The sequence below is a fragment of the Amblyomma americanum genome, chromosome 6 (assembly GCF_052857255.1).
Source record: "Amblyomma americanum isolate KBUSLIRL-KWMA chromosome 6, ASM5285725v1, whole genome shotgun sequence".
NCBI classification, from domain to species: domain Eukaryota; kingdom Metazoa; phylum Arthropoda; class Arachnida; order Ixodida; family Ixodidae; genus Amblyomma; species Amblyomma americanum.
The window spans coordinates 59,489,671-59,514,140 of record NC_135502.1 but is presented as its reverse complement, the minus strand read 5'-3'; the positions used below and the strand labels follow the sequence as shown (position 1 = coordinate 59,514,140).

At 48.2% G+C, this 24,470-nt stretch overlaps 1 protein-coding gene across 1 annotated transcript in view; it reads left to right on the top strand.

Moving 5' to 3' along the window:
- Window positions 1-6,622: 6,622 nt before the first annotated feature.
- Window positions 6,623-24,470, top strand: part of qvr (glycosylphosphatidylinositol-anchored protein quiver) — a 33,569-nt gene continuing 15,721 nt past the window's right edge. Inside the window, exons 1-3 of the mRNA XM_077627090.1 lie at window positions 6,623-6,812; window positions 14,297-14,347; window positions 16,000-16,140. Coding sequence (XP_077483216.1) covers window positions 6,758-6,812; window positions 14,297-14,347; window positions 16,000-16,140 — 247 coding nt within the window. The 5' untranslated portion in view covers window positions 6,623-6,757. The remainder of the gene's footprint in view (window positions 6,813-14,296; window positions 14,348-15,999; window positions 16,141-24,470) is intronic.

Genomic DNA, 24,470 nt, shown 5'->3' with positions numbered 1-24,470 from the left:
AACCCGGGAACTCCGGATCAGTAGTCGAGCGCCCTAACCACTGAGCCACCGCGGCGGGTCAGGTAGTTTCGCGTTTCATGTTTTTTCGTGACACTACACACCCAATAGTGCGTGCATTATTTAGACCCAATTTAGCTCATGTTTTACCAAACGTGACTGTGTCTTCTGATATTTCTGATCGCCCGTGTTTTTAGGGCTTAATGCATGAGGTGTGTTTGCCTATTCGTTTCCTGCTTGCTCGTTTCTCCCCTCAGTTACTGTTTTCAGTGTCGGGGAAACGGCTGTACAAGGATTTAATTTGTATGTCCTTCCTTCCACCCATGTACTGTTCTATGTATCTTGGTTTACCGGGACATGACGTACCCAAAAGAGTACGTAAAATGCCCCTCTCGCCGTATACCAAGACATTTTTCTATAAGCTACATAGAGAGACATTGCCCGTTAAAACATGATTAGAAAAAAGGGGAATTTTTGTGTGCACGGTAAATTGCCGCCTTTGTGATGCTCCAGAAACGATTGAGCATTGTTTCATCAATTGCATTGATGCAATACACTTTTGGGATATCTTGCAACGGACATTGCAAAAAAATGTTTAATTTGACACCGCATTCTCTACGATATCTCACTTAACTGTCATTTGTTGGTGAACTTTTCGTAAACCTTTAGACAAGTGCTTTCTGACTGGACTAGACAGGCTCTGGAAAATGCGCATAATGGACCAATATTGTGAATCTGTTGTTTCTACTACAAAAAGGCCACTTCAGCAGAATGATTGCTCGTCTAAAGTACGCACAGATTGAATTTGAGCCAGACTGGCAACCACTCCTAGTGCTGTGCTCTTCATGACCCTTTTTCTAGTGTGTCGTTGCTTAGCTGTGACGTATTATGATATAGTAGTGATGTTCTCTTTGCCGCGCCTTTTCTCGTGCATGGCTGGTTAGGTGTGTCGTATTACGCATTGTGTTGATTTGCGATTGTTTTCTTCATGGTCTGTACACAGTTCATGTACATAGAACATTGCTTCACTGCAATAAATATTTTAAAAGAAGCGGTGATAGCCTATTGCTTTCGCGCAGTGGCCAGCGAAGCTGATCTGTTCGCGCCGCCGCGGGTTCCAACCTTAGACGCGGATGTTTATTTGATTTATTTTGGTTTGCTTCTTGCTCTTGGAACAAACCCACGAATATCTCAAGATCTTCCTCGGGGTTTACCCATCGGAACAGTGCTTTCGCACCAATATGACATGCGTTTCAGAACAATACATTCAACATGTTTGTAAAATATATCCAGCGCTCACCAACAACTGCACTGCAGCGAACTTGGCAGCTAATTCTTCACTCCAGTGCGCCAACATCGCAATAATTCTAACGGCGCCACTGGCGCGTGCGATTATCGGTATGCCGTTCTAACCAAGGACCCAATGCATGGGTGGTTATTTTGAAGAAACTGTGAGTTGATTGTAATGGCCACGATAATATTTAAGATGACCTTTATTTATTGGCTTGTGGTTTATGGCGTTTAACGCCCCAAATCAGCTCAGGCTATGAGGGACGCCGTAGTGAAGGTCTCCGGAAATTTCGACCACCTGGGGTTCTTTAACGTGCACTGACATCGAACAGTACACGGGCCTCTAGAATTTCGCCTCCATCGAAATTCGACCGCCGCGGCCGGGATCGAACCCACGTCTTACGGGTGAGCAGACGAGCACCATAGCCACTGAGCCACCACGGGGCAGATTTTTTTTAATTACTTATACTGTTAATTTCACTCAAAATTTTTTCAGACCACATAGCATAACTAGTAAGTAACGAGTCGAATTAGGATATGCACCTTCGTAACTTGGCATGCAGAAAGATCACAGTGCCAAATATTTATATTGAGAACATCAACGCCCCTAATCTGCAATTGACAACAGTAACCTGTTTTTATGTGTAGGTATTCATTTTGTTTGCTCATATACTAAACAGATAATGCTTCAAGTACGCGGAAACATTCTTTTAGCTTCATGTCTCTAGGTGTACAATTCCAGACACTCTAAACACGAATACGCGTATATGGGAGTAAAAATGGACTAAGTTGTCTTCTAGAGCACTCAGTTTTATAAAAGGGAGTGCTCTAGAGGACAGCTTACTTTCTTTATACTGTTTCTGTTTATAGTGGATGAGGGCGCCTCGAAATTCTATTAACCATCAACCACATGCACTTCTGGAAACAGATAAATTAAAGCTGTATAGTCACTCGCAGTTCTTGAACTGCACGTTGAAAACTTAAACGTACACAGAGGGGTTGTGCGTGATTAAATTTTGTTATTGTACGTACCATTTTAGGTAAATTTAACACATCGAGACATATTTAGGAAAACAGACGTCTGGTAGCATCAATTTTTTTCTTAGAATTAATGGTCCTTATGGCCTCTTGTAGTCGACTCATGAATATAAGGTACTTTTTTTTACGCACTGCCCCATGATTCTGCGCAGCAGCTCAAGTAACTATATACAAATGCAGAACAAACACGCAAAACATTCTCGCGAGTTTAACAGCGTGTGGCACACATCAGCAAAATTGGAGGACGTCTGGTTGATATGATGATCTATTCAGCCCGAGCCATACATAACACCTACATATTCGCAGAGGGATACTCGCCCCAACTTTTCGTTTCCTAGACTTAAATTACAAACATCCACATGGATCTATTTCTTTACCTAGAAAGAAACAAAAAACGTGTAGCTTTGTTCGTGCTAATAAGAAACTGATTAATCTGAAACCATGTTCCAACTCTGCAGTTCATCGTCAACCCTTGGCTTATAGCTCACTTCAAGAGTCGCCGGCAAAGATTAACGCCGTACCATTCACGTTCATTAACACGTCGGGGTATAAGTCGAGCCTACTTATAACGAACCTGAAGGTCACGTGGATTGCGTTCGTTTATCTGATGTTCGCAGTAAGTGGACTCCTTCTAATACAGTCAGAACTACCAAGTGCGCGAAAAGTGGCCTTAATTTCGTGAAACCTGCTTCATGCGCGTCGACTTTTTGAAAGCAGAACCTACCACGTCGCTTTCAAGACTGGTCATGTTCTCCTCGCTGAGACCCTTGCTGCTGAAAATGTGATTTAGGGACGAGGTCCTCGGCAGCATATACAGAAGCTGGTGCCAGGTCGACCACATTAATCAGATCCACAGCGGTTGGGGAGTGCTCGCACTTGGCGGACAAGGGCTCCGTCAAGGCGCGGCTCTGCGATGTCGTCTTCGCATGAACACGTCTGAGCACGTCTGTGTCCGACAGCGTCATCTGTCGTTCCTGGTCACATGCAGCGACAAAAGCAGCCCAGTGCGCGTGCGCACTGAATGTGTCAGCTGCACTTTCTGCTGTCTGGCGTTGCCGGCACATGATTGCAGCACAAAGGGTGTAGCCGAATGGGGTCATACAGCGTGGCCAGAAAGGCATTCAAGCTTCTCAAATCGCTGCCGTTACTTGATACAAGGCCATGCGCAGTAGCTTCTGCTTCCACTTCGGATGATTTGACTAGCCGGTGCACATGCAAGCAATGACTGACCTTGCGGGCGATTGGCGCGTGCTTCACCGGCTGACAGTTTCAATGCCGCCTTTCCGCGGCGGTGTAGCGGGGGCTGAGAGACGTTCCGCGGCCTCGGCGCATGCTGGAAGCACGAGTTTTTCAACTTCGGTGCCAAGTTTACGATACATTTTCATCCTCTATAACCGAGTTGTGCTGCCGCAGTTGTTCGTTATATCTGAGACGAATTGCCATTGCCCTAATGCATATTTTGACGGTAGGACCGCAAACGTTCGTAATAAGCATATGTGCGGCCGTTATAAGTTGGCTGGACAATAATAATTTCTTGGTATTCGTTTAAATGCGGGGGAAGAGATTAAATGACCGGTCTACAACAGCAAAGTGCTAGCCTGCGGTGTATATCTGAAAACTGAATATAGGATTTGAGGAACTGAGAGGCCGAGTAAATGCCTCCCTTCTCGGTGGACACCTCAACCGCGCCGCGAGAGAAAAAAGGAAGGTGAGAAAGGAAAAAAGGAGAGAAAGGAGGAAAGAAATAAGGAGAGAAAGACGTGCCGTAATGAAGGCCTGCGAAATAATTTCGATCACCTGGGGATTTTTAACGTGCACTATGTATTTACCTGTTAAAAAAAGCCGATATGAAACTTATATGGTGCTCATGCTCATTCGTATAGGCTCGCATAATATTTGCACAGGACCCATGAGTGCCTATAAATTAATGATGTGGACCCTAAATAGTACCACACAGTACCCTATACTGTACTATCTGTATAGGTTCATAGAGAACATTATTATAGATATACGAGCCCTCTACAGCATTATGTAGACCCACATAAAACGTTTGTTAGTCATACATGGTGCTCCTACTAACGGAAGGGGGTACAAGGAATCCATATGTTACAGGAATGAGATAAATATGGTTGTGAATAAGCGGCATGCATTATCTCAGTTAAATTATGCTCAGCACCCGATAACAATTGCACAAGAACTAAATTGGCAAATTTCTATTTTCGCATCAGTTATTTTTTCACAGCGCCCTGATGAGGACTATGCATTGAGTATAGCCAGCCTACTGTAAACTATTCTTTTTATTTTTTTAGTATGCCTGCACATATACTGCAGAAGATTAGTTAGTTAGAAGAAGGAATAGTTATTCGTGATTGTACCTCTGGTGTGCTGTCATGTACCACATTCCCACTCTGCCTCTTCCAAAAACATTTCTTTTTTTGTTTATATATGAGACAAGAATTTAACGAGAAATTTATACTTTGATGTTGTGTTTTTTATGCAGTTGAGGGTATGTAACTTTATTTACTTAACCTCACCGTGGTTTAATTTGTGCGCTCACCTCATTTTTTTTCTTGCTGCAGTCCAACTTCCTGTCGTCGGGCATCTCATCTACTGTGCTCATTGACTTGGAAACTAACCCTCAGATACGCTTAAGCGTTGCGCGAATGGCGTCTCGAATGCAGAATGACTTCGAACCCGTGTTTAGATTTTGTATTTTTTTCTTAAATACTTCTGCGCAACTGCAGATTCACTCCAAGCCGCTCTTTCGATCTACAATTACCTTCCTAGAGCGCCTGGTTCAGTCAGCAAGAGCGCTCAGTTTAAGGGCATCTCAACCTCAATGAGCTTCATCGTGACCACGCCCCACTTGTCGAAGCCTCCTTCAGTCTTTCCCTACTTCGTCCAGTCGTAGCTTTGTTCTTTCATCTTTACTGCTCTCTATTAAGCCCTTCCACCGCCACTCGCCTTTCCTCTGCCTAATCGAGCAGGGTTCGCTGTTTTGTCGCTGATTCATTCAAATGGTTCGTTTCTTCTCCCTTCGTGCCCTACAAATGAGAACGAAGTCAGCTGCAGGTGACCCCTGCCGGCGTCTTCCAGACCGCAAACGCGCCAACAAACAAGACAAACTTTCCCATCAGGCGAGCATCGCCAAGAAGCCTCTTGGTAACAGAAAACCTATCGCTCTCTCATCGCTAATGACCATTTTCATCAACCTAATTAGGGGTGTTCTTATGAACTTAGTGAATGCGCGGTGGCAAAAGATGGCGCTAAGTGATTAATCGAAGCAGTATTATGTGAACTAGGTATACAACTGTTATAGAGAAAAGAACAAGGGATACGATGGTTCCATAGCTGAGAAATTTTCGCACAGTAGTGCTCTAGAATAAGCATAATTAGCTTTTGCGTTGGCATTTTGCGCCTATAAACGTCCATGGATCCGATATTCATTTACTAACGCGACGACCGGCGGTCTAAGCTGCGGGAAAGGTGTGCCAAATAGTAACTGAATGCCTGTCAACCAAGCGAGGAAACAACCGGCAAACGTAACACGTGTGCGATCAAGGTGTCATATCCCAAATGTATCGTAAAAACGAATAACACTCACACCGCAATAGCGAAATATATGTAATTTTTGTTTAGACCTAGATATCTCTATCTCAATGGAAGCGAAGAAAACGGCGTATACCAAGCGAGAGCTGACGTTGCTTTAAAGTGGTTTTCTTTGCAAAGCTACTGTACTAAAGGTGAAGTGTCATTGCCGTTTACGACCAAACAGGCACCTCAGATGGCTGGCTGACTGAGCCTCAAAAAGTCTGGTGAGAATATTTCTTTTCTCAAAAACCGCGCATTTCTCCCTCCTCCTCCTTTAGGACCTCAGTTCACATGGGCGCAAAATTTTCGCTCTCGTCAGTCAATGGTGAATACCATCAAATGCATCACGGTACCTGCGACGCGTTTCTCTTTATTTTTTTCATTTATCAGGATTGTCCTTCACACTGCGGGTGTTAGTTAACACGACGTGATTGTTTATTTCTTAGAAAGTTTCGAACTTTTTTTTTCCACCGCACTCGTAAGGACGAGGGCCAACTGGCGAACGAGAAGTTACGAACGGAAGCGCACCGCTTCAGGTTAGCGTCAACCCCCTGCAAGCTGCCGGTAATAGCGCGCACTCCGACGCCTCTCCGTGCCCTGAGACTCCGCCGGTACGGCTCTGCGCCGACCCGAGGCCGGCGGTGCGCGTCGCTTCGGTCGGGTCACGTGACGAGGCGCCGCTGCGCGAAAGGCACAGGGGAAGAAGCTAGCAGCAGCAGCAGCAAGCAAGCAAGCAAGCAGCGAGGAGCAGCGCCAAGGCCGGCGGCCGCCCGATCCCGAGGCAGCCCTTTCGGCGAGCCCAGGGCACGAGCCCCCCGGCCCAGCTGCAACACGGCGGCGGATGGCAGCGCGCCCCAGGCGCATCGCGTCACCCGCATGGATTACCTGGGCCGCAGGTCAGTGACGTTTCCTCTCCCGGCCCCGAACATCACTGCGACGACCGCGGCTGCTTGCTCGGAGGAGTATGCCGACGTTCTCAACCGCGGCTCTCAAGGCGTCGACGGTGGCGCGCGCGCTCTATGGGGCTGCTGGCTACCAGCGCGAAAGCATCGTCGTTCGTAGTCGGGTGAAACGCTGTCTTACCACTTCCCCGCTACAAGCCTCGAAGACGAAATAGACGCCTTTGCGGCGGCAGTGGCGCGCTGCAGACAGCGGGGATAGTTTCGAGCGAGGAGACTCACGCAGTACAAGCACCGAGTTGAAAGTGGCGCTTCTCACCTTGACGAGGCGCGATTGCCTGCAGAACTTGCCCTAGTTGCAACGCTTTTATTATTGTCCGTTTCCTTGGATTGTTGTTTCTTTACACGCGAGTCATCGCCCTACAAGCAGGTCAACGGTGGAGGAATAGAGCGTTTTGCGGGTAGCGCTCACCGGTTTCGGAACCTCGGTACCGTATAGCAGTGATTTCTTCTGCGGCACTCGTTTTACTGGTTCAAGCGCTCGGCGGGCGGGTCCCGACCTAGAAAACGGCTGGAGGAAAAAAAAAATGCCGTGCCGCTCACGGAAGCGTGAGTGAGGCCGACTTTCGGGGCACCGTTCGTTCGGAACTCGCCGCCGACTGTAGTGAGTATGCGGGGAAGCTCTGCGAGAGAGGAACAGCGCGTTGTGTAGCTAAACCCACATCGAGCGCCGCTCAGTTTGCCGGAGCCAGCGTGCTTGAGGAGACTCCGTCGGTCGCGGTGTTTGGGGGGCAAACACGCACTGCTTTCGAGGCGCCAGGGCTTGTCTTTGTCGTGACCTTCTGACGGGCCGCGAACAGGCAGGTCGTGCGAGCCTAGATTGAGCGATACACGTACCTTCCTTTCACCACCTCCAGCGGAGCAGCAGTACAGAGGTGCGACGCCAAAGGGTGCGACAGATCTATTTGTCGCAAACCAGTTCGCGCGCTTGCCTTGCGCGTCATTCGTTCGAGGAGACCGCAAAACTAACGGGTGGCTTTCTCGTAAGTGCCTTCCGCTGGCTCACTCGCTGTGGACCTTATCGCGAGGTTTGTCATCTTTGACACAGCCCTCGCACACCTATACTGTTCGCTGGAGGCATCGTCCGCCGGTGCATAGAAAGAGCTAGCCCTTTTCCGTACCAGTCGCAGTTCGTACGCTGCGTGTTTCTGCCGTTTTACAGACACCGCTGGGCGCGGGATTTTGGCGTTGGAAAAGCCTTTGATCACTCCGTGAGCCTAGGCTGCGTTCTCACGAGTCGTTCAATTTGTGTCAGTGGCGAACGTACCTCTATTGCGGTACACCTCGATCAGGCTTCTCGCTGGCTTCCCTTCTCCCTCACCCATCCTCACTTCCCTATTGGCGCCTCGTCTTCTGCACACTCATCGGCGCGCGAATTTCTACTCGAACAAAACGGGGACAGCATTGCTTTGGACGTTCATCATGGGAAGGAGCTAGCAGCGCACAACAAACCACGGATGCAGTTGTAGGCTATGGTTTAAGGTTGCAGTAAACACAGCGAATGTTTCATCCCATCCCTTGGTTTCTGCCTGCTTCGTTTAAAGCAAGTAACCCTCCCCCCTTTCGCTCCCCCCCCCCCCCTCATGTCCGATTTCACCGTTCAATGAGTGCGCGTTGCTCTGGTATTGTTTACGTAACCTTGCCCCGCGAACGGTGCACAGGAGGAGCCGTGATTCTCCGATAACAGGTGCTTGTGTACAACTTGTCAGCTCCTCGTCGTGTTCACACGTTCCCCAGATGCTGTAATCGGTGAGCTGTGACGTCTATGTTGCTGACAGTATTTTTCTTTTGTTCAAATTATTCAGGTTAGGGATTGGCGTTTCTTGCAACCCGAGAAGGCATCGCATGCGCTTTAGAATAAAAGGAATGGCACGTTCGTGTTCTCTCGACTTTTGTGGTACTTTGTATTAATCCTGTGCTATTGTAAACATGTTAGCGGCGCCATTGAGAGTGACAGGTGGCAGAGACCGTGTGAAAGGGAGGACCGTCGATGCACACAACCCTCTTAATTGAAGAAAACGACACGTTAGTTATAGCAGTGCTTCAGTTTTCTCTGAAAAGCTTTCCGTACTACTCGTGACATATCTATAGGCAAAAAAAATGTATTGGCTTTGTTGCGAGAACAATGCTGAAGGGTAGTCGCAGAAAGAAGACATCTAGAAAGAATCATACGCGAAGAAAGGAAAGATAAAATGAGAGTATTGATTTAGCACATTTCCACGTGCATGCCACCTGCTAATTACTTATTATTTCTGCCCTAGCCACTTATTTTTTCTCATCTTTTACGCGACATGGGTCGTCAGTTACCCTCATCTTGGCAGCTCGATCGGCTGCACTTAGAGCCCGCGTGTAGCCTTCTCGGCTTTTATCATAGACTCCTATGCAAGAGCGCCCCTCCCTTTTCCCACGCTTCCTCCTTCGCGTGTCGCGGTGTGGTTTGCGCATCTTCGAGGCCGCCTTCTTCTTCTTCTTCCCCTTTCCCTCCCTCGCCCCCTCCTCTCTTCGGGAAGGAGCCAGCGGCGATCTTCCGCGAGCGCGGTGCTGGCGCGAGCCGGCATCATCGACTGGTCTGCACTCAGTCACGTGCTCTCCACTGCGACAGAAGAGAGGGGGCGAGATCCTCCTTGCCTCTTCGACCGACGACAACGGCGCCGCTGGTTGTCGCCCCCGGTTCAGTCTCTCTCCTCATCCTCCCCTCCTCTTTTCCTCTGAACCCTTTCTTCGCCGCTACTCCTCTCACTCTCCTCCTTTCCTACCCTTTCACAAGCTTGCATGATATCTTCATCACTCTATTGTACCGTTATTTCTCCATATGCTCTCTCCTTTCCTACTTTGTTCGAGGACGTTTGTTTGCGTTCGCCTTGTATACGGCGTCGAAGCTTGTTTGGTCGCTTGTTTGCATACTCGTTTCTAGATGAATTCTTGCCTCTCTTTTCTTCCTGTCCTATTTTTTTTTTGTATCTGTCCTAAGAAACGTGTGTTTCGGTAATGTGCTTTCTTCTCGAACGCCGTGACGTCACTATACACGCACCCGTTAGAAACATTACAGATTTGTTCAGACGAGAAGGGCGAAAAACGGAATGAAATTGTTTAATCGTGGTATTAAATTACAATAACCAAACCGCAGTTGGAGAACTGAAAGACATTAGAACAGATCCCTGCCGTTAACTCGTCACCTTTTCCTTCCTTTCAATTTTTCGACAATCAGTTTCGCGTCTCGCCTGAACTCTGCCGATCCTCATTCGCCCGGATCTCAATTTACGAATTACCAAGTTCGCATCTAATTTAAACCCCGCAGATCCTAAATGTGTCTCGCTTGGATGCAGTGACTTGGGTCGCTGTATTTAAAAGTTGAACGATTAGCCAGATAGCCCCCATGTGTAAACACTGCTCAACTCCGGCCACACTCATACACATGGTGTGGACTTGTACACATAACAACAGAGACAACGCAAACACCCCAGAGACGTGGGAGTCTCTCCTGTGTACTTCCAAGCCAGCAGACCAACGCTGGCTTATCCAGCGCGCGGTGGAGGCCGCAGCATCCCAAAGGGTCCCCGCCGACCTCCTCTAAGTCAGCGCAACCGGTCCTTTGACTGGTCCCCTGTTTTTGGGCGCAATAAAAGAGTTTACCTACCTACCCCTCATTTCCCCTCACCCATGTCATCTCGTATCCATTGTGACGCTGTCAGTGAGAATGAATGAAATTCAACAAACGCGGTTTGCACATAGAAAGAACTACACTTATGCCACCGGCACTCGCGTTCCTCCAGTACACATCGTCACCTTTCTGCTGTTTGTTTTCCGTAATGCCGAGCTTAACCACTTTCGCGGACCTTATGAAGCGTGCTTTAAAGGCAAGCCCCGATTCTGAATACGCACTCGCAGTTTATTTCTTTCATTCTATCTTTCCTCCATAGCCCGAGCGGCTCATGCTCTAAACCAGACCGTCATAAATGCGATCGTTACTTCTTTAATCTAAACTTTCTTCAACACAGTCACGTTGCATCCACTTCAGCGCCGGCTCACCCGAATTTCTCCCTTATAGATTCAAACTCCATTACCGTTCAGACAGAAAAATATCGTTCGTGTTTCTCTTCGCTTTTCTGCGGTGTAGTATACACGCTAGAAACACGTTCAGCAACAAACATCGACATCAATACTATTCGCGGCAAAGTGCGGTTCCAGTCAAACGACTGTGGCCTTTCACTTCTGCCGACGATCTATACACGCGCGCAGCAAAAATGCTTTCAACGTCAAGAGAAGGGGCAGACTTTTTGGTCTCGCGCTTTTCTTTTTTCATCGCCAACGTCGCTTCGCTCAGCGCAGCCCTATAGGGCGACCACGTGCAGCGATTATCACGTTAGATGCCAGCGCACGCAGCGGGCACACGCCCGAGCCAGACAGGTGCAACCGACGTGGGCCCTATAAACTCTCGCGTAATCGTCCCCGGCAGAAATTAATGCCCCGCATGCAGGCTCGTAGTCGGGAGCCTATTTCGGGCGCCCGATCAGCCGTCGCGGCTCTTCTCTCCCTCTCTCTCTTCTGCGTGCCATCGCTAGCGCAGGAATAGCAGCCCAGATTGGCTCCCGCGCTCCCGTCAAGATGGGCTTTCGGGCGAAGCCCTTGGGGTAGTTGGTGGCGAGGGGAAGAATAGGCCGTGAGATAGCTTTCCATCGTATCCGCTTAGCTCTCTCTCTCTCTCTCTCTCTCTCTGCGGTTGCGCGCACATTGGAAGATTGCTCTATTGCTCTTAGCGTGCCGCGAGATTGCCTCCTTTCCTGCTCATCAGCGTGCACCTGTTGTTGTTGTGATCACCGTTAGTATAAAGGCAGTCGATAAGAGAGGAGAGGGAAGGAATTGTAGTAGGGGACAATGACGTCAATTCATTTCTCGTTTTCGTGCCGCCCCCAACAAAATCAAGAAAGAGTGGGGACTTCCCTCCTCTTCCATCACTTGCTTCTTTTTCAGAGCACATTTTTCGAACCACCAATAACAATGCTGTCGTTGCTTTTCGCTCAGGTCATTATTTAGGAAGCAAATTGCGCCGCGTGTAAAACAAGTGACCGTGACTGCGTTGTCATTAAGTAGGGCTCGAGTGCGGTTCAAGCCGGTAAGGGATGGGTGCGGGGTTATGGGGATTTGTGTCTTCTGCTCATGTCTGTACACCCTGGAACAAAAGTTTGCGGACCGCGGCCGCCAGAGAAGGTTTATTTATTTTGACGCACTGCAGCCTCGCATGAGGCTATGGCAGGAGCAGATAAAAATGCAGAAACAAATCGTAACAGTCAGCAGCACACGGGATTCTGTGAGAATCACTGTAATGTTCACACATCTGAGTTTAACATGCCAACATCTATCTCAAGCATTCGATTTCTTTTTATTTAATTCTTAGCGTTCATTGTCACACGGAAATGCTTGACCCTTGTAGTAGTAGTATTAAGTGGTTTTTATTAAAATAATAATAGAAAGGAAGGAAAAGATTTTTGCTAGCCCCGGTATCTGCCATCGAATGCAGGTACTATAGATTCGGTTGGAGGTCTTTTACACTTCAGGTTCACACCTCATTACTCTTGGCACGGCAAGCTTTGCTGTCTTCCTTACCAATTTCCGCGTGCCCTTTGTGATCACAAATTTCGACCGTGCCGAGGACGGCTCGCTTCATTAGGGCGAGAAAGAATAGGATTAGAAGAGGCGGAGGGTAGAGGCGGGATTTTTTTTTTTGACTCCGGGGGGCTACAGATAGCCACGGTGGAGCAATGCAAATGAGAAAGGGGGGGGGGGGGGGGATTCGTGAAGATTTCGGTTGATGGAGGTTAAATTATCGCACGGTTAATCGTTTTAGCGTACGAAGAGTGGCTCATTAGCAGTCGTGAACGGAAACTAACCGCGCCATTTTCTAAAACCTTCATAATCGAAATGTCCCTCGTTTTGCACCCACACTCGTATTGTCCCATTCGTGCCTCATACGTCAGCGGTAGTCAGCTTGTTAGGGAAAATTAGGGAAAGCCTCACAATTTTTACTTCTTCTTTTCCAAAAAAAAGAAAAAGGATGGAATGGCGGAACGCGGTCGCTCGCATTTTTATCCCCTGTCGCTCTTGTCATTCGTGCCTTTAATTTCCGCCTCTGCATAGGCCTGCCATTTTCCCTCGCTCTCCAATTATTTTCTTCCCGTCGACGTCGCCAGGTTTTGATAAGCAGCGCCGGCTGACTGATCCGAAGCTGTGCGCGGCGACGAAAGGCTGCACTAATTAATTAAGTTGCGCACGCAGCTCGGTCTCGGATGTAAAACATTTTTTTTCCCCTCAGTTGGCGCGCCTGTAGCCGCTTCGCGAAGCACGATAAAGATTCGCGCTCTTAATTGTTCCCTTCCGCCCCTTCTTTTTCTCTCTCTCTCTAACACCGCATCTGTTCCTCATCTTTTGTTTTGTTATCATTGATAATTAATCCGGTCAGGCAGAACAAGAGAAAAAAAAAGAGGGAGAGCAGTTGAAGGGGCGTAGGCTGTCCGCTTGAGTGGTTTGAGACCACTGAATTTTTCTCTTTCCGCCTTGTCTTTTTTTCAATGCTTAAGCCCAACATAAGCGTGCAGCATTGTGAGTGTTAACGTTGCTTTCCCTCATTCTAAGCTCCGGTTCAAAGCGATGTGCTGTTGCTGGCCAATCGCGACAGCCAGCGAGACATCGTGCCAATCACGATAGTCCAACGAGAGGATAAGCACGCCACTCGTGAGCCACGCTTGTGGAACATAAATTTTGTCGTGAATCTAGTTATGCAAATTCGCAAGGGTGTTCGTTGATGGAAGCTGAATTGTAAACAAGATCGTAAGATTGGTTCAGTCTTAAGATAGGTGCGTTTCTGAATTGCCGGCATCTGCGCTCCGGTGTAGGTATCAAGCTAGGCGGAAGCTGCTGTAAGCAATAAGGGAGATATAGTGATCTCGAAACTTGCTCGAACAACCGTAGTTTCCGAGCTGATCTTACGTATGAAATATGTTGCGACGTTTTTAAGGATTTTTCGTGAACTGAAGCCCGTGACTAATTCTGACGCCAGCTCTAAATACAGCGGGCTCTCGTTAATTCTAACTCGCCTAAATTCCAATTGGCGGTTTACTCGAACTGACGATTTGGTCCCATGAACGCAAGTGCGTTTCAAAAAACAAATCCCTTTAATTCGAACTCCGCATAACTCGAAGAAATTTTCGACCCTCTTCGAGTATGAATTATCGAAAGCTAACTTTCACAGCGCTGCACGGTTATTGCCAGGCAGCGCTTATGGGATGGAATTGTTTCCCGCCCCCTTTTTATTTCCCTCCCCTCTCATCTCTGTCTCTTTTTTTTTCTTCGTCTTTTTCTGCCTTTCTCGACGACCCTCCGGGGAACTCGGAAGCTGACTCTCGTGTTCTTCCCTTTCGTTTCAGCTTCGCTTTTCGCGACGTTTACTTGCGTCCTGGCCGAAGAAGAGTGCCTGAGTGAGTTGTTCCTCTTCTTTGTTCCCCCTCCCACCTGTGCCCCGTGTGTCGCCGCTGCTCGAGCGGGTAGTAAGTGGGTTTTGGCCCCAGCGATCAGGTTGGCGCTCACGAGCCTGTAATGGGACGCGCCAAAAGTTGTGGCTGCGCCCGAGTGCGCTCTCGAGCAGAGGATGACGGCGTGCGGATTTGTTAGAGCATGGTTGGAAGTCAGTGGGCATTTGACGAATCGCGAAACATGAGCTTTTACGCGAAGTTTTTCTTTTTTTCGGGTTATTGTGTGTACGGCAGCAGATCGAGTGGTCAGCATAAGACCGCTCGAATCGCGGATAATAGCGATTCCACTTTATGCCGTAGCGGTGAACGATGTTTTGAACTTAGAAGGGTTAGGGTTAGGGATAGTGGGTAGTCAACATGAGGATCCATAGCGCACACAATTGAGGAGTGTTCAGTATAAGGAAAAAATAGCGATCAGAAAACAAGGGAAATAATTTAAGCTGTAGCAATGGAAAAAGAGGGATTGGAAAATTGTATCAGTGATCATTCGGTGTTATTATCAAGGAAAGACATAGCTTTCTTGGATTCAAGGAGTGGGCGATAGTGTGAAACTTGCTCACTGACTGGTGGTTTTTATTGTTCTTTCTTTATCTTTTCACTTGACACATCATGGCTTTGACAAGATAATCATTGGAGGGAAAACGCTAAGGCGCCCGTGTGCTGTGCGATGTCAGTGCACGTTAAAGATCCCCAGGTGGTCGAAATTATTCCGGAGCCCTCCACTACGGCACCTCTCTCTTCCTTTCTTCTTTCACTCCCTCCTTTACCCTTCCCTTACGGCGCGGTTCAGGTGTCCAACGATATATGAGACAGATACTGCGCCATTTCCTTTCCGCCAAAAACCAATTATTATTATTATTATTATTATTATTATTATTATTATTATTATTATTATTATTATTATTATTATTATTATTATTATTATTAAGATAATCATTGTGAGTAGGTGATACCTGTACCCTACGTGATCTTTATAAGGCTGTCAGCGCCAAATAAAGTTCATTCAGTGGAAGTTTAACGCTCGTGTTGTGTCCCCTCAATTATGTGCGCTATGGATCCTCATGATGTTTTGAACAGGCCGAGTTTTGCCGACAGTTTCGCCTGCTTTACCCCAACTTGTGAGGTTGTAGTTTCCAGCGGGGCGCTGAAATCGCAAACGCCTACAGGAGCTGTTAATTTGACGAATGATGATTCACTCGCGATATTAAATGCTTTAATAATTAACCTGGAAATTCCAGGCGAAGCATCCGCGTCGAAAGCTTTTCCTTTCCCAATTTTATTGATGTAAATAACTTAGAGAATAACTTGAGTTCTTGCCTTATTTTATTCTCTCTCATTGCATGGTACCTTTATCTTTGAAAACGCGCCACCACGTGCAATGAAAATGGCAATGTGGTTAGACTACAAAGTTTTTTGTTGTTTTTTTTTGAGCGCTGCCCTCACCTTACGTGCTGGTGGTGAGGTCTTCAGGCAGGCACTTATCCAGAAAAGAGCGGTCGCAACTCGGGGCAGGAAAGAAAAAATTATGTCACGTGCTTGCCGTCGTTTTCGTTATATCGGTCGTTTCGTAATAACGTCCAACCGTGCGGTGCTCGCAGACTCCCGCATCCAGTGCTACGACTGCAACTCGGAGCAAGAGCCTCGCTGCCGGGACCCCTTCAACCACAGCGAGGAGAACCTGCCCACGCTGCGAGAGTGCCAGGGCTGCTGCGTCAAGATCGTCAAGAGGCACGGGAAACGTACGCCTGTCACTACTCACTTGTACACTGCACGCAACACTATGAACAAGAAACACGCCTGTATGGTGGTAAAAAGAGAGTAAGCTGTCCTCTAGCGAACTCCTTTTTATGAAGTAGAGTGCAGTAGAGGAAAGCTTATTTTTACTCCTTCCTATTTAAAGTGTAATCGTTGCCTAGCCGCCGTTACCCATCACTATACTAAAGAGATAACAACCCTCTCTTTATGTGCGGTGGTGAGCGCAGAGGTGACCTAGTGGCTTGGGAAACCATCTCGTATACGAGAGGTGTGCGGTTCGATACCCGGGTGCCGTCGGATGTCCACCGGTTTCCGGATGGGTACAAGCTTTTCCCATGCCTGGTGATGGGGTTTTGTGGGGTGAAATGCTGTGCGAAATGGTCTTTGACCTCAAGTCGTGCAACCAAGGCACGTTGGCCATAGCGCTCTTTTGCCCTTGCGCCTCTGATATGAAACCATTGTCGTATAGTCCGAGTGTCACCCAGTTAATAAATGGTAAAGCAAGGAGAACAAAACACTATAGTTACCCATAGATAAGCGAACAGCAGTGACTCGGCTTATAAGTAAAGTTCCTAACTTGTGTTTCTGCGACACAGTTACTACTTCGTCAGTTTTATGCTGTCCCTGGCAAAACTGCTCCCTCATTCTCCTCCACCAATCTACGAATGACCATTCGCATTGGCTCCGTGGTTTTGGCGTTCGGCTTCGGAGCCCAAGGTAGCGGACTCGAATCCTTGTCGTAGCAGCCGAATTTCGGTGGAGGTGAAATGGAACCACATCCGTGTGCGTTGACTGTGCGGTGTCAGCACATGCTAAAAAAGACCCCAGCTGGTCGCAATTAGTCCAGTGCACCCTCCAATACGGAGTCCCACAAAGCCCACGTTGAACTTGAGGACGATAAACAGCACATGCCACATACCGTGCCAAACCAATTAGCCGATATCGTTCTATTTAATGCAGCAGTGGCCTAGTGGTTTGAGCACTCGCGTACGGCAGGTGCGGGTTTCGAACACCAGCGCCGCCGGGTACCCACCTATGATACAATGGGTACAAGCTTTCCTTTGGTCTGGTGCTTGGCTTATTTAGGATGAATTGCTTGGGAAATGGGTTTTTGACCCCACCTTGAGTAGAAGATACAACCTTGTGCCATGGCGCTCTTTGGCTACAGATGCCCATGCGCCATGAAAAATTCATCATCATCATCGTTTTATTCATTGAGTTACTCTGAAGGCCGACTTTAACTTGGCTGCTTTAAAATGCCAAACCACCTAAAATATCTGTGACGGCCTCGTTTACGTGGGGGGGGGTCTGGCTCAGTGTAAGGATATGAAGGATGTGCTCTGTCGTCTCCCTCGACATACTAAATGACGCATAATAAAAAAAAGGTATCGCAGCCGGGTGTGAAAGCCCAAACTGAGAGAGAGAAAGCAAGTGGGAGGAAGAAATTATATATATATATATATATATATATATATATATATATATATATATATATATATATATATATATATATATATATATATATATATATATTCGAGGACCAGCCCTCTCGAAAAAGGCTGGTCCTCCAGCCGAAACGTCGTGAATTAAATCCTGTTATGTTTCTTCAATTTTTGGTGATTTTATATTATATTGACCAAATCAGCTGCCAGAAATCACTTTTGGTATATATATATATATATATATATATATATATATATATATATATATATATATATATATATATATATATATATATATATATATATATATATATATATATATATATATATATATATATATAATTTCTTCCTCCCACTTGCTTTCTCTCCCTCAGTTTGGGCTTTCACACCCGGCTGCGATACCTTTTTTTTTATTATGCGTCATTTAGTATGTCGAGGGAGACGACAGAGCACATGCTTCATATCCTTACACACACACACACACACACACACACACACACACATATATATATATATATATATATATATATATATATATATATATATATATATATATATATATATATATATATATATATGATGACGTAGAACATGAGTCCGGGGCCAACATCTCCCTCTACCCGCACTTGAACATTCTGAAGTAGAGCCGTGCCCTCGTCGAAACACTGACGGCGGACGGAAGCGCCACAGGCCACGCTCATTTCTATACAATACCTTCGACAGCAAGTTCGCGGGTGCCGTTCGCCCATTCTCCTTTTACACATCCCTTCGCCTGCAGCTGATTTTGGGCGGTATAGCTATACCACAGTCATCTGCCCTGGAAGATACAATAAGATTGGGAGCTTTCTATTACATAGTTGTAGTCGCGAGCTAAAAGAAGAACAACGGTAGGGGTGTCCGTTTGGCTGAAAAAGTAGTCTAAAAGGGAAATGGTGAGGTCTCGTCCTTTCGCTGACGGCAGAATAGACCTTACCAAGAAGCGTTCCCTGGGCGTTATCATATTGCTTGGAAGACCGTTCTGTGCAAGTCTTCTGGCATCTTCAGGCGCTCGATTCAAATGCCTAAACATCTATATATAATTTCCCAGCATTCCAGCCACCTGAAAGGCTCGCTGTGGAGTTGAAATGTGCGCCGCCAGCAAACAGAAACGCCGCGCCGGTTTTCAATTTCCGCCGATAGGAACTAGCAGCAGCGCGGCGTTCAGTACACGGCGCGACCGTTTCGCAGAGGCCCTCCCGTATCTCATCTCTAAGATCGAGGTCGCACTGCGCTCGCCGTCATCCGAGCACGTGCCGTCGCGCGTGCAGTAAGACACGCACGTACAAATCAGACTGCAGCCGCCGCGAGAGAAGAGCGGCCGCCCGCCTCGCTCAGTCACACGGCGGGCGTTGAAAGGTGATAGCCCTCGCCTGGCGGGCGCTCCTTTCTCATTAGGGCTCGGGGCCTGGTCCAGAGAGTGACCACGCCTCTGGCGCTCTGGCTGGGCCAGCGGTTCGCTCGGCCAGCCGTGACCGGTGCAGCGAGCCTGGCCTGGTAAATGCGGTCCGGTGCCTGGGCCCCGGGCGCTCTCGCAGCTCTGTGAAGCACGCGCTCGAGCGAATCAGCGGTGGTAACTCGCCCGCCCGCCGGGCCTCGCTTCTGTTGCTGAGTTCGTAGGGAGGCGAAAGGGGAGGGGGGGGGGGGTAACCGCACGTGCGCGCACGTTAGTTATAACTGCGGGGCTCTTTGCACTTTAGGTGGGTGTGCACTTAGCGCAACCACCGGGGCGCCCCGTTCAGTTGTCGGGCAGCCTCGCGGTCCCGTGGTGTCGCTGCATGCAGCGTACCCATGGATACCCAACAATTCTGGACAAAAGGGTTTTTGAACGGCGAAGAGTTTACGAACGCAGTTTTCTCATACGCTGTAAGATTTTTACTATAACAATCAATATATCCTCAGATCTCAGGTCAACAAGCCTGCATTTGTTTTGTTAATAACGTTCTTGCGATCGCAAATGCTTCCCTCATTGCTCTTCTATGGCAGTCTTAACTGCTCCATACGACCGATTCAAAAGCTTCAGAAGAAAGACTTTGCTACACATCGCAAGCTTGGACCATTACCTCCAGTATTTCCATAACAGTACCTTACAATTTTAAAATATTCTTAATTTTTGTCCAAGAATGTTGGACATAAAGACTTCGCGTGCGGGTCGCTTTTTTAAAGGACACTGAGGACTGCTTGCAGTTGGCCTCTATCGTTACTTCGTTATAATGAAAAACACGCTGATTTTGCCGAGAACAGCTTTCATGTGCAAGGAAAGGTAAACAAAAAATTGAAATACAGGTGTCGCCACCTGCGGCTATTTTCGCAAGCGAACTACGATGTCGTCAGGACAGTTCTTTTCGCCCGGATCCCTGAGGGTATGCTACACCAACATTCACTTCCGAGCGGTGATCACGGAGTTCTCCCGCTCTTGACGTCGTAAATTTGAATCGAGTGGCGGGGAAAATTGTTTACTCATATCCAATTTTCTCAGCACCAAATGGGTATTTTGGCGCCGAAAATTATGAACATAGCCATAAAAAGAATCGATTTTTAAAAAGAAATAAAACTTGGATGGAGTCCTCCTCATATAGTGCTTCGGCCAGCTCTTTGTTCATTTAGATCGAAAATAGGGTGACTCGACGGCCAAAGTTCGTATAGATAGACGTTTCCACGCAGATGTCAACAGACGTTCTCTGTGGACTATTGCTAAGAGGCGTAGAAAACTCGAGCTAACACTTTTACCGCTCATGCTACAGGAGCACACAACACTTCAGCGAGCAATACGGCGGTGCCAGGGAAGCGCAGTTGTAGAAATGTCTGGAGGAGGTGCGACGTCACCCATACGACAAAAGGTATCCCAGTAGGCTGCCACATAGACAGAGAGGCAGACTGGCGCAGAACTCGAAACTGTTCATTGTACTTTAAAGACGCCAAAACCACACACACACACACACACACACACACACACACACACACACACACACACACACACACACACACACACACACACACACACACACACACACACACACACACACACACACACACACACACACACACACACACACACACACACACACACACACACACACACACACACACACACACACACACACACACACACACACACACACACACACACACACACACACACACACGAGAGAGAGAGAGAGAGAGAAGAGAACGGCTTGGTAAGGAGAGATACAGTTGCATGGTCAATATCGCTCACTTCTTTAAGGGCCACTGATCTGCGTGGCCTGCGTGAGCGTGGCTTGGCTTGTGCCAGTAGGCAGGCCCGTGCTCTTTCCTTTTCCTTCTTCCTCTCAGCAACATCAGTCAGTCAGTCTTTAGCGTGAACCAACATTCTAGTACACACGAGTGTTTTGCAAATTAGCCTCCAACTAAATCGGCCATCACGTACGGGAATCCAATTCGCGACCTCATGCTCTCGTAGAGTGCCACGTAAGCGGGCCACCAACAACAAAGCTGTGCATGTTGGGCTGGGACCGGTCGTATTTCAGCAGGTGCCGTAATTCCCCGATTGTTCACGCCTTTGTGTTGTTTACTCACGGAGAAAGCGCACGCGGGCTGCCGTAGGGGTAAAAAAAACATCATAGTACAGTGTTCTTATGCATAGTAAGCTGTTTTACAGCGATAGCTGTTAAGGGCACGTTCCCCTGTTATGCGGCGCTGGCGTAGGCGCAACACTGCGCTACGCTCAGTATTAGCCAGCGTTCATTGACATCACGCATGGCGTCACTGCAAAAGCGTTATGTCAATGCACCACGCTGAATTATGCGTGAACTCAGTGACGTCACGGGGCGTAATGACATCACGCGCACTAGTTCTATCACAGAAAGAAAAATGAATAAAAATATATTCACCACCGCAAACATATGTCGCTGAATCTCGCGTTATTCAGCGACAACAAAATTTTGGTACAGGAAAGAAGCATCCATCGTAAAAGGTCATTCTTAAAACAGCGCGAAAATGACAAGGATGCAAAGAAGAGACGTACACACGAGCGCTGGCTTACAATTGACGATTTATTCTATACTAAAAGTAACCAAGGCTTTAAAGTAGAGGGAGTGTCGTAGTCTAGGGAAGCCAACTCATGGCTGCTGAGAATCGCCTACCCTGAAAGCACAAGTAATTGGTAGAGACTAACTGGCTAACTTGACTTCAGAAATAAAGTATCAGCTCAGAAGCTGTCGATCGTGTTGAAAAGCAGCTGACTGGAACATTTGCAGCAAGGTGACATTTACGCAGCTTTATTTACAGACCTTAAGGCACCGTGGTGGCTCAGTGGTTGTGGTGCTCGGCTGCTGACCCGGAAGACGCGGGTTCGATTCCGGCCGCGACGGTTGCATTTCGACAGAGGCGAAATGCTAGAAACCCGTGTACTGTGCGACGTCAGTGCACGTTAGAGAACCCCAGGTGGTCGAAATCTACCAATGACAGCTGCTGGCGTATATCAGTCGCCCAGTCTACACGCGAAGTTCCCATCACGCATGGCCATGATGCCCTTGCACATACATCACTACCATAAGTGCCCCCCCACACACACACACACATAGCATGGCCTCCCCTTCCTTCATTGTTTTTCTTTCTGTGTTAATGTATTTCTACGTCATACTGACAATACTATCCGGGACATGTGCAGTCATGCACGCAGCAAAGTCGTGGTGACCATCGGCCCAGAGGTGTATAAGAGTGACGTGTGCAGATTATGCGCGAAGGAGCGGGCCACTGCGGCCCACATCCTGTGGAACTGTGAACTTTATCCGTGTGAGGCCAATGCGGTGGCAACGATCCCGCCGCAGTTTGAAGCTGCAGCGCGGAGTGGAGACTATACGACACCCAACTTCAGGCCGTCCAGCAGGTGGCGGCGGCCCTGGATAGACAGCGACCGGGGAACTCAGCGGGGGAGGGCGCAAGCTTTACGCTACCCGCGGATAGTACCCGGAAGCAGTCTTAAAGGCGCCGACGTGACGACGCCCAGGCCGCGTCGCGGTAACTCGGCACCCATGTTAGGGTAGCCATACCGACTGCAGGCTCTCAATAAAGTTGATTCTCTCTCTCTCTTCCAAACGGCGATCTGGAGCAAGTTTTCCTGCTCCGCGAAGCCGAAGGGCATGTTTCAATGGGCGTTTTGGATTCAGATCCAGAGTTCTGATTGGACCGCGACGGATATCTCGTTCCTTCGCGGATTCGGAGAGCTGCTCCGTATCGTCGAATGGAATACGCCGTAAGTGTTTCTCATCTTTGCCGTCGCGGGATGACGACTGCGATGCATCTGCGGCTGTGGCGACGACGAAGCGCTCCGCCGCCCAAGGAGACTCGACGCCAGCGGCGCACAAAAATAGCGGGGCACGCGCCTCTAGATCTGCGACTTTGGCCCTGGGCCTCCTTCATTTAGCGGCGGCGGAGGGCTACAGCGAAAGATGAGGCTAAAAACAAACGCCTTCTCTCCCGTGGGAGCGCTCTCTCTCTCTCGCGGCCCTGTGTTGATGTGGGGCCTGGCGTACTCGTTCGCGGAAAAGCCGGCGATGCGAGAACGTTTGGCACCTTCCCCCTCTTGAACCGCATCATGATCTTCCGTCACCCCTTGTCGATCTCGCTCGATGTCGCTAAGCGCGGCCCCGCCGGGCCGCTCTCTCTCTCTCGCGTGTCCCGAAAAATAATCCTCTATGCGGGGCCTACGTGGGAGCTGCCGCTTAACCCTTCCCTCCTACACCTTCCCGCACCTCTACATACGCCAGAGCTCAGGCTTAGGAGCAGCTGGTCCTATTTTAGTGCCGCATTTTACGCATCTAGCCAAAACAGAGAGAGAGACGCGTGTATACACGTGTTTTAGGTACGCCTTCCGGCACGGTGAGCCTCAAGCGTGCCGAGAGCCTGGAATAAGGTTGACGTATTTAGCCATGCGTAAACATATAAAGACTGTCTTCTTTCCGAACATAACCTGGGGCTGGCTCGTGTTCGGCCAATCGGAGAGGGGTGTTTAGTGAGAAGAAGACTGCCATTTACATGACGGGGGGGCGCAGGTTTGAGTCCAGAACTCGCCCTTATGCAAACTTGAGAAAACACAGACGGAAGCACGGCCACGAGTCGAATCTTTTCGCGCTTCCCATTTTAGCTGTATACTTACGAACAGCAAGTTTTCATGCTTCGTCTGCTGAATAGTGGTTATTTTGTGGGGGATATTAGAAATGGTGCGGTACATATTCCAACTACATGTTGGCTGCCCAGCAAAGAAGTTCTCGTTTTGCGGAAAGCGAACGTTACATGGCAATGCAAATAATTTCAAGAAGAGCTGCACTTCGTGTAGCACGAATGTTAGGAGACCAACCACCAGGCAGTGACGTGATGCTGCCTGAAAGAGAAAAGCCATAGCATTATTTATTGTCGTTCCAGGGAGGACTTTGTATTCGTCCCTACGATAACAATATGTAATAAGCGAGCAGCTTGCCACGTAGTGACGAGGCCGAGTATTCTGGGTGTTTTGGTAAGCGTTAACTTGTCGTAACTGTCAATTCATCGCGACCATACTCGGTTCTAATCTCGTCCTACTCAAGTTTTACAAAAGCGCGCTGAGCAGCTCATATATGCAACCCCCCCCCCCCCCCCCCCCCGCTTCTTGTCTTTATATACCTTTATGTTACGATGATGTTACTCGACCCCTGATAACTAAGTAAAGAGTTGAAATACGCTTCTGGGCCGTTCATCAGAGTGAAGCGTGTCTGAGTGTCTGAGAAATCTTTAGGAGCACCGGACGCTATATTCGGAGGTCGTGGGTTCGGATCCCACCGGCGGCATGGTTGTTTTTTCTGCTGCTTTATAAGTAA